The sequence below is a fragment of the Tenrec ecaudatus genome, chromosome 8 (assembly GCF_050624435.1).
Source record: "Tenrec ecaudatus isolate mTenEca1 chromosome 8, mTenEca1.hap1, whole genome shotgun sequence".
Classification (NCBI taxonomy): domain Eukaryota; kingdom Metazoa; phylum Chordata; class Mammalia; order Afrosoricida; family Tenrecidae; genus Tenrec; species Tenrec ecaudatus.
In genome coordinates, this window is record NC_134537.1 from 42,721,301 (window position 1) to 42,734,383 (window position 13,083).

The 13,083-nt window shown below is 48.6% G+C and overlaps 1 protein-coding gene across 4 annotated transcripts in view; it reads right to left on the reverse strand.

Moving 5' to 3' along the window:
* Positions 1 to 13,083, reverse strand: part of KALRN (kalirin RhoGEF kinase) — a 727,411-nt gene that overhangs the window by 272,877 nt on the left and 441,451 nt on the right. For all 4 annotated transcript variants that reach the window (XM_075556312.1, XM_075556314.1, XM_075556313.1 and 1 more), the window contains exon 16: positions 4,417 to 4,536. In XM_075556312.1, coding sequence (XP_075412427.1) covers positions 4,417 to 4,536 — 120 coding nt within the window. The remainder of the gene's footprint in view (positions 1 to 4,416; positions 4,537 to 13,083) is intronic.

The following is a 13,083-nucleotide window of genomic DNA, read 5'->3' on the forward strand; positions in this document are numbered from 1 at the left end:
GGCCTGAGGCTAGTTGAGTGTCTTGTCCTAAAATGTACGACCAAGGAAGTGTTGAACCCGGAAATGCGCCTCTGGTTTGACCTATTCCCAGAGCGATGATCGCTTTACTGTTATCACCCTGCAGCATCTGCTCTCTAGTAAGTCGGCTGGTATCTGCAGCATCCCATTCAGAGCAAGGGCTCACCAAATAGAGTAGTAATTGGGGTCATGATTTGGCAAACCGGCACTTCACTATTATGGCGTCATTATGCCTTCTTCCCCGAGAGCGGAGGCGCGCCTTGCACGTTCATCCTCCCTCCGCCGTGATAAGTCCTCTTTCCCATTCGGCAGGTCATCATGGTCTAGTGGTCCTAGAAAGGCCTCCTCCATCAATCTCTAAAAGGAGGTGTTATTGAAACTTCATAACCTGCTTTGCTAAACTTAAGTCGTCATTCTCTATTATTTCCTTCTACTCCCCATGTCCAATTACCCTGAGCTCTGTGACTTGAAGACATGGATTACAAGAAATATTAATATTTAGTAGTAGTACACAGAAAATCAATTGAATTTACTGTCCAGTCTTCACAGTTTTCCTGATACAAACACCCATGCTTACAATGAGTAAGAAAATGTCAAGTAAAAATGGATTTGAAACTTGAATCTATTTCTATGAGGTTTGCAGTCCCTGAAGGCTTACCAGCCACAAGATCTGAACTGCAAAGAGATAATAGACTAGTTGAGCTTGATAAAATCACGATGCTTCTGGGTATCGTGTGGAATGCACCCTTCTCCATTCTGAATGGCTCTGGGGAGGGTTTCTAAAGTCAAGGCTTTTTCAGGCAAAGGCTGACATCCTCTGGGGAGAGCAAAACCTTCAACGTGATGAGGTCACACAGCAGGGTGAGCAGTCTTCTGGTTTTCCCACATCCCAGGACCAGTGTGTCTATTTTTTTGCCTGAGTTATTAATAATCCCTTCCTTCACGTTGTAATTGTCTAGGTAAGAATGATCCATCCTAGGGCCAGTCAACAGGGACAGCTGGTCTTTCTAGGAGCCAGTCTGTCCCAGCAAGTGCCCCATCAGGAAATCATTGTACAGGCCTCATATAGCACCCTCAAAATGGACCAAGCTAAACTAGACTCCTTATACACTTTTAAAGTTATGTCATGTTGGGCTGCTAGTCACAAGGTCAGCAGTTCAAACCCACCATCATCTCTGAGGCCGAAAGATGAGGCAGTCTGCACCCAGACAGAATTATAGCTGACACTGGCTCGATGACAGTGGTTTTATTAAGCTGCTGGGTCAGTTGCTTAAGGCCTCGCTGGCCCATTTCCCACCTGATGGAGATAGAACGTGGTCTACACGGACACATTTGGAAAGAAGCGCACGGTCACTTAGAGGAAGGGCTAGTGCTGAAATTCGGGTCCTGCTCTCTTTCCTAGTCTAGCCATGCTGCAGACCCCCCTCCCCTTTCTTCTCAGTATCTTCCAGAAACCCAATTGCTCTGCTCTGCCCTCAAGAGACAATAGACACTAAAAGGGCCTATATCTCAAGATTAACCCCAAGAATATTTAACACCTCGTACCCATATGATCCAGAGTGGATCACAGGCTGTGGATGTTAGGGAGTCTCTGTTCGGAAAGGGTGCAGCAGCTGCCAACGCAGATGGACACGGGCTGGGCCTACAGTTATGTGGAAGGCCGTCATGCCAGGGCACCACTCGGATGCGGGAAGGACCTTGCGGGCACAACAAACACTCAGCTGCTAACAAACTCTCAGGCCGGTGGCTTGAACCCACGAGCCACTCCACAGGAGAAAAGACGAGGCGCTCTGTCCCCATAAAGATTAAACCCACGGTCAGGTGTGATACCAACTCACAGTGACCCTAACGGCAGAGTCCAGATGCCTCACAAGCACCAGGTTCCCAAGAGCACAATCTGCATGGAGCCAGACGGACATGGCTTTCTCCCAGGGAGTCTAGTGTGCTCAAACCACCCACCTTTCTGTTAGCAGCGAGCACTTACCCACTGCATGCCAGGGCCCCTTCCCATAAAGACCCCAGCCTAGGAATCCCTCTGGGGCAGTTATGCTCTGAAAGGGTCCCCGTGCGTGGGGATCCCCTGGACAGCACAGCACAACGGCAGCAGCAGGTGCATGTGCCCACTATTTCCCACCAGCACACTGCGACGCCCACGCGGCATGACCCTGGGGTTTACCTGCCACCACTGGACTAAGGGAACAGACATGTACTTAATCGGGACCGATGAGGTAAACTTTCACTTTCAAGACAGATAAAGACGAGACTTGGCCCGACGGGTGCAAGTGGATTACACCCGGGGCTGCTAACTGCAAGGTCAGCCGTTTGACTCCACCAGGCGAAAGAGGAGGGTCACAATGCGTTGGAACTGGCTCCATGACAGCTGGGCTTGGTTGGGGAATTTGGTGTAGCTAAGTGCTGCCCTCTCCCCCGCCAGCAGCGCTCAGTCTCCAGTGTGACTGCCCAGCCTGCCCGCCCACACTGCTGCTGACCTGTCTCGGCAGACCATCACTACTGGGTGAATGCTGTCCCACGGTCCTTCTGACCTAGCTTTGTGCCACACGGATCAGACCCTGTGGCCGGCCAACTGCAGTAGAGACGGCTGGTGATAACAGAGCGCCCTCCCCTCTAAATGATTTGCGTCTAGGGCACGCGTGGTTCTTTTGAAATCTCATATCCTGGGTCGTACAGGCATCGCCGACTTTTTAAAAGTTCACTCTGCCCCACTGCCTCGGTGTGCCCTGGAACACATGCCCTACACGCAGTCTCTGCAAGTCCTGTAGGCGCTGCTGTTCATCACTAACTGAACCATATCTGCAGAGGCTTTTGACTTCCGAGAAAGAAGGCTCTTCGCAGTTTGCTTTGCAGCCGGCCCCTTAAGAGGCAGCATGCCCCTCTCCCAAGTTGCCACAGCTTTGTACTTCGGCGGGGGGGGGGGGCTCCCCAAAATGTGTGGAATTAGAAGCCAAAGTAATTTCCCCATGAACTTTGTGACGCTCTCTCACATGTTAGTGCTACTTTATTTTTTGTTTTCTTGAGTTGAGAGGGCGAGGGAAAGTGAGTGAGAGGGAGGACGAGTCTGTTAGTGTTACTTTAGGTTGTATGGGCTACTTGTTTTTTTTTGCAGGGAGAGGTCGGTGCTCTGGGAAAGTGCCATTCTTCCATGTGCAAATGAATGGTAATTGCTTCTTCACTTTATGTCCCTTTATGAGAGGCTTCAATAGGAACACTGGACTTTTGGATAGTGGGGGAAGCCTGTGTGTCTAACAGTAGCGCCTAAAAATACATCAAGGTACCTTACAGAAATAAATCATTTACCTGCACATGGCATGTAAGATGCTTTCTGGACCATTACACGATTGAATTCAGTCAACACTGGCTTCAAGATTAATTAATTGTGTTGAATCACTAAATTAAAACATGTAGTTCTAAGCACAGTCAGCTGAAATGTATTGTTTGCTTATCATGGTGGAGGACACATTTCTTTCACTCCCCGAAGTGGTCAAGGCCTTAACTGACCCATAAGTGATGAGTGCCTTTGAATTTCTTGCTCTCTCTGTCTTTCCCCGCTGGCACTGGACTTCTTTTTAATTGAGGTTCCCTGTCCCACTTCCAAATCTTTTGCCCACACCACACCAAAGCAATCAGTCCAAATCTCTTTGGGAAGGAGAATGTTCTCCTGGAAAGGCTAATTAAAGACATTATTGAGAGGGAGAAAACACTCATATTAGGTGGCTCTTAGGTGGAAGTTGATGTTAGCGTGGACTTTCAGGAAAGTCCCTGTTGGCAAGCTATTTCTGGTCGTGAAGTTTCTTTTGGGAAGATCTCCTCCACCATCACCGACCAAGTTTCTCCTGGAGGCGAGCTGGCTGCTGCAGTCGGCTCCTGTTCTAATGGTCCCTGTTTAGAGGCAGAGACTGACAACAGTCTGTAAACACAACCCAGAAGCCAAATGCCTAAAAATAAAACCTCCGCTGCCCAATGATGTCTATGCTTGCTCATCCTCGATTCTGAGCGCTCTTCGATTCCGTGTGGTTTCTAACCTTCTAATTTTACGCTTCGCATGTTGGGCCTGCCCCGTTTATCATCCGTGAAAACTCACCCCGTGTGCCAGGAGCCTTCCAGGTGAACGGTTCCTATGTAGCATGTGCCCCATCAAGCTCCCCTAGAGTAGGCTATTCACACATATGGTTTGTGCTGCACACACTTGCTTTCTACATGAGGCCTCCCTGGGATGGTTTGCTTCCCCGTCAACTCCTGGGTAACAGGGAGGCTGCCTGGCCCCGCTCACTGAACACAGCAAGGGCTTTGGCCCCTGGGGGAGCATCCGCACCTCAGGGAATCATGCCGCTGGAGGCACGGAGCAGAAGGGGGCGCAGTGCAGTCAGAGTTGGCTGTTACCTCGATGGCCAGTTGGAACTGCTCGTGCTCCCGCTGCAGTTGCTCTGCCTCAGATAAGGAGCTGGCGTTGACCAGGCTGGCGCTGAGCATCGACTCCCCATTGCGGATCCATCCCAGGACCTGTGCGGACAGAATGGGCAGATGCTGAGCAGCTGGCACGGCTTCCCCAGAACTCGAGTCTCCTCTGCTGGGTAGCTCAGGCTGAGAGTCCACTTGCCTTTGTCCATCGTTAGCAAGAAGAGAGGTCTAGCCTGGATCATTTAAAAGGTGATCTCCCCAACTGGACCTGGTACCTTGTATCAGGGGCACTATTTTGTGTCCCCATCTCACTCCTGGCTTCATGGTTTCTTTCCTCCCACGCCTGTTCCCGTTTCCTCCCCTGCTTAGGCAGAACGATGCTCCATTTCACTGTTTTGCACACGAGGAGCTGAGGTTCTTTCTGGAACCTAACCAACACAGCCCCAATTACTGCCATCAAGTCAATTCTGAGTTATAATGACCCCACCGGCCAGTGTGGAACTGCCATAGCGTTTCTAAGGCTATAGATCTTTATAGAGTGGACCATGTCATCTCTCTCCTGCTGACTGGTTGGTGGGTTTGAACTGCTGACCTTATGGTCCACAGTGCACCACTTAACCACTGAGCCACCAGGACTTCTTTTCTGGAGTGCATAGGTGGTGTAAATCAACTTTGTCTGGTGGCATTATGTCCCCCTCTTTAAGGCCAAGTTCAAACATCCACAACATCTTCTGTAATTAAGCATTCCATTTAGAAAGAATTCCCTTCTCTTCTAGAAAGCCCATGTCATTTTGTTTGTACCCCCTCTTTGCATTCACCAAAGACTGCCTTGTTCAGTCACCCTTGTCTGCTTCACATCTCCTCTTAGAACAGCGGTTTTCAACCTGTGGGTTGCAACCCCTTTGGGGGATCAAATGACCCTTTCACAGGGGCCGCCTGATTTTTAACAGTGGCAAAATGACAGTTATGAAGTACCAATGAAAATAATTTTATGGTTGGGGGTCACCACAACATGAGAAACTGTATGAAAGGGTTGAGGCATTAGGAAGGTTGAGAACTACTGTCTTAGAATGTAAACTACTGAGAAGTTGGGAAATATTTATTAGTGATTTTTAAAATATCATGTAGTATTTACCATAGGCCCTTATGTGATGGGTGTGCAGTACTTTTTTTGAAACAGGGTAGATGGAAAATACCCAACTACTATTGAGCAGTGAATCCAACCCCCTATGTCTTTGGAAAACAGCCAAATGTAGACAGCTCTGAGTTTTAGCAAGTAAACAACTGCAAACCAGGAGGAAAAAGAAGTAAAACAAGCAAGAAGCATAAATAATTTACCAAATTGTTCATCAGAAAAAATGAGAATCCTTTTTAACTTAAATTATTTAGAAGCTCTGACTAGGCTACATGTACGATCTGGGTGACCACACTGAGTAGTGGAGGGACAGAAACACAGCCAGGGGAACCTGAGACTTGGAGACCCAACTGGCATTGGCTAGACACGTGGGGGTCCAGGCGAGTGGTGCCCTCGGCAGCTGAGTCAACATAGGTCATCAAACTGGAAGAGTCACGCTCTGATAGCCGACCCTGTGTGGGGTCTCCAAAAAAAAATAATAAAAAAACAAACAACAAATTAGTGAATCTGACAATTTGCTTGGAGAAGAAAAGTTCCTCTGAAATGTCAAGATCAGTAAACACCATCCATTTGCTATTTCAAGGCAAAGGAGAAGACAGCACAATCTGCTGCAGAGTTGCCTTTAAACCCCCCCCCCCCTGCACGCCCTCACGCTGTCCAGTTAGAAAACTCCAAGCCCTTTCTCCCACTCCATCACCCTTGTCGGCATCTCTCAACTTCCCTCACTGGGCAGGAAATAAGGGATGTCACATTATGCAGGGGCAACATCAAGGCATAAATCCCACTGCAGCCAAGCTATTTGGATTGAGATGTGAATTCATGGCCAGTCTGGCAGATTGTGGGGGAGCTGCCAATCTGTAAAGCAATGAGTTGCAAGAAATAACTGCTGGGAGTCCGTGTGTGAAATTCCTGATGCCATGAGTGTGCTGTGGACCACTGAGTCACAGTGGAACTGATTTCCAAACGCTTCCTGTAGGTCTGGGTGCACGCGTACACAGATTACATGCCCAAATGCTTTCTCTCTAGGAGGCAGAGCACACAATGTTTATTTTTGAATTATGTAAGCCTTTCTGCAGTAATTAACTACTGGTATATTTTGCAGGGCTCAGAGATTTAATTGGGGTGACAGAAAAACGTTTTCTCCATGTACATCTAAATCAATGCTTGTGTGGCAACAGACTCCCTTGGAGCTTGCTGGAATGGGATTTTTTTTTCCCTTCCTATTTTCAACCAACTGGGAACACCAGTTGTTAACAAAGATGGCAGCAATTCCCATCGCCATGGGAAAATCTCATGGCTCAGACCTTACTTTTCTCAGGAAGTCATTCTGTTTATAATGGCCTTCCAAGACTCTGACGTGGGGCGATGCAGTTTAGGAAGATGCAAATGCACGGTAATTTATAGTCATGGTTTAGATCCTGGCATAGGATCTATGGATGAGTCAGTCCTGGGATCAAGTCGGAGACACTGTAGAAAGAGCACAAACTGGGAACTGGGAACAACTGACCTTGGTACTTGGCAAAGTCACTTAGCACACACCCCCTCCCCGAACTTTAGGTTGTTTTCATCTGTAAGATAAGGGTAATTGGTCCTTCACTTTCTGTATTACAGGGCTGTTTTGGGCAGTGGCGGTAGTGATTTTTGGTTGTGGAGCAAAGGTGTAATTCTTTATTTACACGTCACCCGACAGGAAGACTATGAATTACAAGCTTGCCTTTGAGTGCAGTATCTGTGTGTGAGCGTACGGGGGCACCCAGTATGAGTACGTATGACAGCTGTTTATTATCATAATTTTTGTACTGACCTGTGATAACTCTTGATTGGGATAATTTACTTTTACCGAGGTCCTTTATTCCCTGCTTCATAAAACTGGTCACCGTATGTATATACACGTAGAAGCCGACCCGAATATCAGCCGAGGCACCTAATTTTACCACAAAAACTGCATAAAAATGTGCTGAGAAACTCGGTTTATACTCGAGTATATACAGTATTTATTCCTCTGCGAGCATCCAGGTATGCGCAGGGTAATACCAGGGCGCTTCCAAAAGTTTGCGGAAAAATGGAAATCAAAGGAACTGAAGTTTTCCCATAAGCATTTAGGAGCCTCCTGGAGGTGTGACTTTGAGGACTAAGGTGCACCTGACAGAAGCCACTGGCATTTTCAATGGCTCCTCTGCATGTGAAGTCTGGACAGCGGGTGAGAAAGACTAAAGGATGAATGACTGAAGTATGCTGTTAGCCAAGAATATTGAATATGACATGCACTACTAGAAGACTGAACAAATCTTTGTTGGAGGTCGGACAGCCAGACTGTTCCTTAGAAGCCAGGATGGACTTCATCTCGTGCACCCTGAACGCACCAGCAGGAGGCCTAGTCTGGAGAAGAGCAGCGAAAGCGGTAGGCCCTCACCAGACGGACGGATACAGTGGCTGCACCATAGGCTCAACCATAGTAACGACTGTGAGATGAAGCAGGATGGGAAGCACCTCCTGGCCATGAATCAGAACTGACAGAGAGCACCTAACAACAACAGAGGAAATAAACTAATAAAAAAGCGAAGTCAAGTAAGAAAATCTGGCGCTACGCACCTTGAGCTACATGATCTTGGAAACATAAAATCTCTAAGGCTCAATTTTCTCATCTTTAAAATGGGAATACTTTCCTTGCTTCAGTCATACGATAAAGATAAAGTAACACAATTTTATAAATCAACAACATGTTTATCAGTCATCTTAGACAGGCTTACTTAATAGATCGGATGATCTTTAAAGATCACGCCTAACTCTAACATTCTACCCTTCTTTCAAAATGAAACGTGTTCCCCTTTCTGCTGTCAGAAGACACTAGAAAGAGGTTAATTTTGTAGAAATGAGAGACTCAAACAATATTTGCCCTTGGAAAGTTCTCAGCTAGGTCAGAAATCCAGCTGCATCTGAGCTGAGGAGGGACCTGATTGTTGAGTTCCAGGGCTTCCTTCGGCCATGCTAGCCACGGCAAGGCCACGTGAGGAGGGGGACAAGGGCATAAAGGCCCACCGATGACAATGGCATCTAAGCTGGGCAGACAGACCCTTCCCCGAGCAAGCTGGGGAAGTCATCTGTATCTGGCTGCGTACTCAGGATCACACCTATAATAAAGTCATTAGCCTATTTCTCCTAAGGTCTATTTCTATAGATGACTGATCAAAAGGCAGAATTGTCTGTGAAGCTCTAGGTGCCCCAAGAAAAGTTGTCAGGTTCCCAGATGGTGGAAGGGGGCCTTTCCTATACCCACCTTCCCTGTGTTCTGGAGTGCTAGAGTATGAGACAGCGCACGCTCCCCCTTCACGGTTTTCCAGACCGGGACCAGACCAGGTCTCCTCGCAATTACCCAGATGCGTGTGAGACTCAGGAAGAGGCTGCTCTAGCCTTTGGTCTCCCCTCTTTCAGATTTGGCCCCTCTCCTGTCTCACTTTTATGGATAATGACTAGCATGCACCCCAATACATGCACCCCAATAGCATGCACCCCAGCAGTGTTTTGAGGGCCAGCCTCGTAATTTCTCCTCTGTGCTGAACGTCCATCTTGATCGGGTGGAAATTTTGGCCAGTGTTTGGTCCAAAGGGACAAATTGAGCCAATGTCTTTAATTAAAAAAAAAAGGAAAAAAAGAGAATTATTTCTTTGTAGAAGCTTAGGGCCAACGGCTTATAAATTCATTCTGGCACTTTTTTCCCCCACTAAATGCCCTGCACTGTATACATATGGGGATTTACTTAATTTTTATGGCCATTAAATGGGTTTTTCAAATGTTTCTGATTCAGATGTGAGGTCACGTTTACCAGGGTAGTCATTTTCCTGGAAGGCAATCAGGATGGTGGTGTGTGTGTGTGTGTGTGTGTGTGTGTGTGTGTACAGAATCATTTTTCTAAAAGAAATGGAAATTTGTGTGGTCTCGAACCCTGAGCCACAGTCCATGATCAGCAGTGTGAGATCCCTTCAGAGCCTACCATTTCTCCAGAGGTGTTTCGGTCATACATCGTTGATATAAAATCCTAAGAAATCCCTCAGAAAATCAGTTGCCTTCATCAGTTTCTTTGGTCTGAATCATTGAGAACTTCAATGGCTCACTCTCTAAAGCTTTAGATTAATATAATTTAATTTCACATAAGGTTTTAGTGGCCACACGGCCACATCAAAGTCTCTCATCTATGAGCTCGTAAAAGAGCACCCCAGAATAATTACATATTGTTCCCCGATCAGTTCCCATCAGTGGCATTGTGATTTAGCTGCCCCTACCCCTCCACCCCCGCTTTATCTTTTAAGAGTATATTCACACAAAAAACTTTCAAGCTGTTGTCTAAATTTAAGCTCTGGGATCAATACTGACATCTAGATTAACTACCTCTTTCAAAGTGTCAACAGCTTCCGGATCAATATTTCCCGCTTCACCAATTTCCATGAAAGTGGATCAGACGTCTCCGGAAAGAGCCCAGCTCTGACAGGGGACAGGCTGTCTAATGAGGCGTGGGGGCTGCACCCAGCAGCGGTCTCGGCATCCACGGGGCGCTGCCCTTTGCACAGGACTAAAGAGCCTGACTCAGTCAACACCACACGGTTGATTCCTACGGTGTGTCGTTCTCACCGAGGCTGGGAGAAGGAACTGTCCCACCTACACAGAAGAATTCTCCCACTGTCCCCCGCCCCGTGAAATTCTGAATGGTAATACGCACACATATTTGTCAACGCTGGATTACGCGGTTATAGATTCTCTGCTTTTGCCTTTGAAGGGCGACCTGTCTCCTACCCCCCTCCACACAGAATGTGTACTTAGCGAAGAGACATCCATTCTGATTGAAGACGAACACAACATGGGAGTCAAGTTCTACTACTCATGGTCCAGAAATGCACAAACATCGCCAGAAACAAAAGCATTAAACTATACCCCTTAAGGGTCTTGTAGGAATGCTTTCCTCCTCTCTGTGGGGTTCACATTATCCACGCAGTTCCCTCCACGGGCAGAAACCGCAGAGCACGGGCAGCCGAGGAGAACTTGGTTGCCTTGCTGGGGACTCCAGTTGGCCAACCAGGCAGGCAGCACCCTCCAGGAAGTCGAGGCCACGCCGACCCTGACTTCTCAGCCAGGGTCTTGATGAGACGCTCCGGAACATACGAGGCTATGTTCTGCTGGAGGATTGCTTCCTAATTTTCCTGAAATAGGCCGGAGTAGGTCCCAGTAGAGGAGCCCCAGTGGCATAATGGTGACGCACTGGACTGAAAATGGCAAGGTCAGCAGTTCAAATCCATCAGCCGCCCCTTGGGAGACAGATGCTGCTCTCTATTCCCGTGAAGAGTGACAGTCTCAGAAGGCCACAGGGGCGGCTCTACCCTGTCCTGCAGGGTTACTATGAGTTTGCATCACCTGGAAGGCAATGGGTTGGGTTTTGGGATGTTTTTTTTTTTTTGGCGGCCCCCACAGAGGCAAAAATCAAATTGAGGTGGCCTAGTGATTCAGCACCGGTCACTGCGGGAGAAAAACCGGACCACCTGCTTCTTGGAAGATGGACAGCCCTGGAGGCATCTTGGGACCGCACTGACTCCGCTCTGAGTCAGGCTTTGGGCTCAAGTTTGGCTCAGGGGTCACACGGCCCCAGGGAGCACTCATCCTTATGGTGTCTCCCTTGTAAAATCAAAGTAACCCTCCTTTCTCTCAGGGGCCCCTTCTACTCTGAAAGTGACTGTGAAAAGACTATTGATTCTTCCTCCCTCTCCCGGTGTCCTGGGCCTGCAAGGATTTCCACCAGGCCCTCGGGAGCACCATTTCTCCCCAGAGGGCCACGTGCAACTCCCGTGCCATGGGCTGGCAGCGCTGTGTCGCAGCCTTGCTGGGGGGCAGCGACAATGTGTGGGGGTTCTGGTGATGTCTGGGCTGGAAGAGGACAGGGGTGAGGAAGGCCACTCTTCCCGTGACGGGGAAGAACAATGCAGTCTCTATCCAACGTGCTAGCACGCATAGCCTGAATACACAAGGTGAAGAAGCAGTCGCTACATTAAAAAGACTATCTTTGTTCCCTGTGCTAAATTATTAGTCTTAAAGCAAGTCTGGAAGCCACATTGTACCTGAGGGGAAAGTGGCTAAAAAGAGGCAGATGTTTCCAGTTTAGGATTTTTTTTGGGGGGGGGGCTCAGCCTAGAGGAAAGGAGCCCCAGAGCTGCTGTGAGGTAAACACTGGCCCACTAACTGGAAGGATCAAGGTTCAAACCCATCCACTGCTCTGTGGGAAAAAGCTGAGGCTGTCTGCTCCCATAAAGATGGACAGTCTCGAACCCTCTCAGGGGGATCTGGATGGGTCAGAGGTAACTGGATGACAGAAGGTTTCTGCCTAAAGCAAGTAGGGGAGGGGGGCTGGGAGAGCCTGCAGAAGGGAGTGACCCCTGAAGTGATAGAGTCTGCCCTGCTCAGGGCCCCTCCCAACCTGTGGACAGTGTTCCAGCCCCACGGTGGCACTCTCTAGGTGCCAGTGGCTTCATCTGTAAAACAGACTACATCCGTTTCTGAAAGTGATTGTGAGGCTGGACTGAGATGTGTGTAAAAGGAGCAGAGCCCTGCCCACTGTGCCCCTGTACCCCACCCACAGTCACGCTACACTGTGTTTCCGAAGCCGTAACTCTTGGTGGGAGCGGATAGCCTCAGCTTTCTCCCGGGGAGAGGTTGCTGGGCTTCAACCGCCAACCTTGAGGTTAGCAGTCCAATGCTCGGCCCTCAGCATCCCCAGGGCGCCTCCAAAAGCTCAGAGCACTCATTCCATGGGACGGACGACCAGATGTTTGCTTCTTCAACCCCACTTTTTCTAAAGATGAGACGCCCGCGGATTATGTTAATAGCAATCAACACTTGATCTCTTCCCAATAGTGTGAACACATGCCAAAGTGTGTCCATTCTTTGAGGTTTGAGCTCTCAAAGATCTGGGTATGCCTGTTGACAAAAAAATGTCTCATGTCATGTCTCCTGCCACTAAAGATTCTTTTTCTTCTCTTTTTAAATCAACTTTAATATGGAAAGAAAGGCTTCTTACAAGATTACCCCACACACTGAAAACAATGAGGGTAACGGCTACAACTTATCGGCTGCCAACCAGACACCAGGCACTGTTTGGAGGCACACTGGCAGGCCCCCCATATGGACAGACCCTGAAGATAATGCCTAACCATGCTTCTTGAGGGAGGGTGTGCCCTTCTCGTGGACGGTGCGCAGGATTAGAGACAGGGAGGAGGAGGAGGAAGAGGAGGAAGAGGAGGAGGAGGAGGGGGAGGGGGAGGAGAGGTTCAGGGACTGACCCCTTGGGAGAAGTCTGGAATGCACTCCTGCGATTGTTCTGAGAGTTCGAGCCACCGCGCTGTTGGGGCCATTCGTAATAGCAGCCTAGCTTTCAGAGATGAAGACGGCCGAGCCTTTCACCTGTGTGTCTTCTATGTGCTGCTTATTTTAGGGGATGCACCTGGGGCGCTGTATCCTTTAGCCTCAGGCCTGGC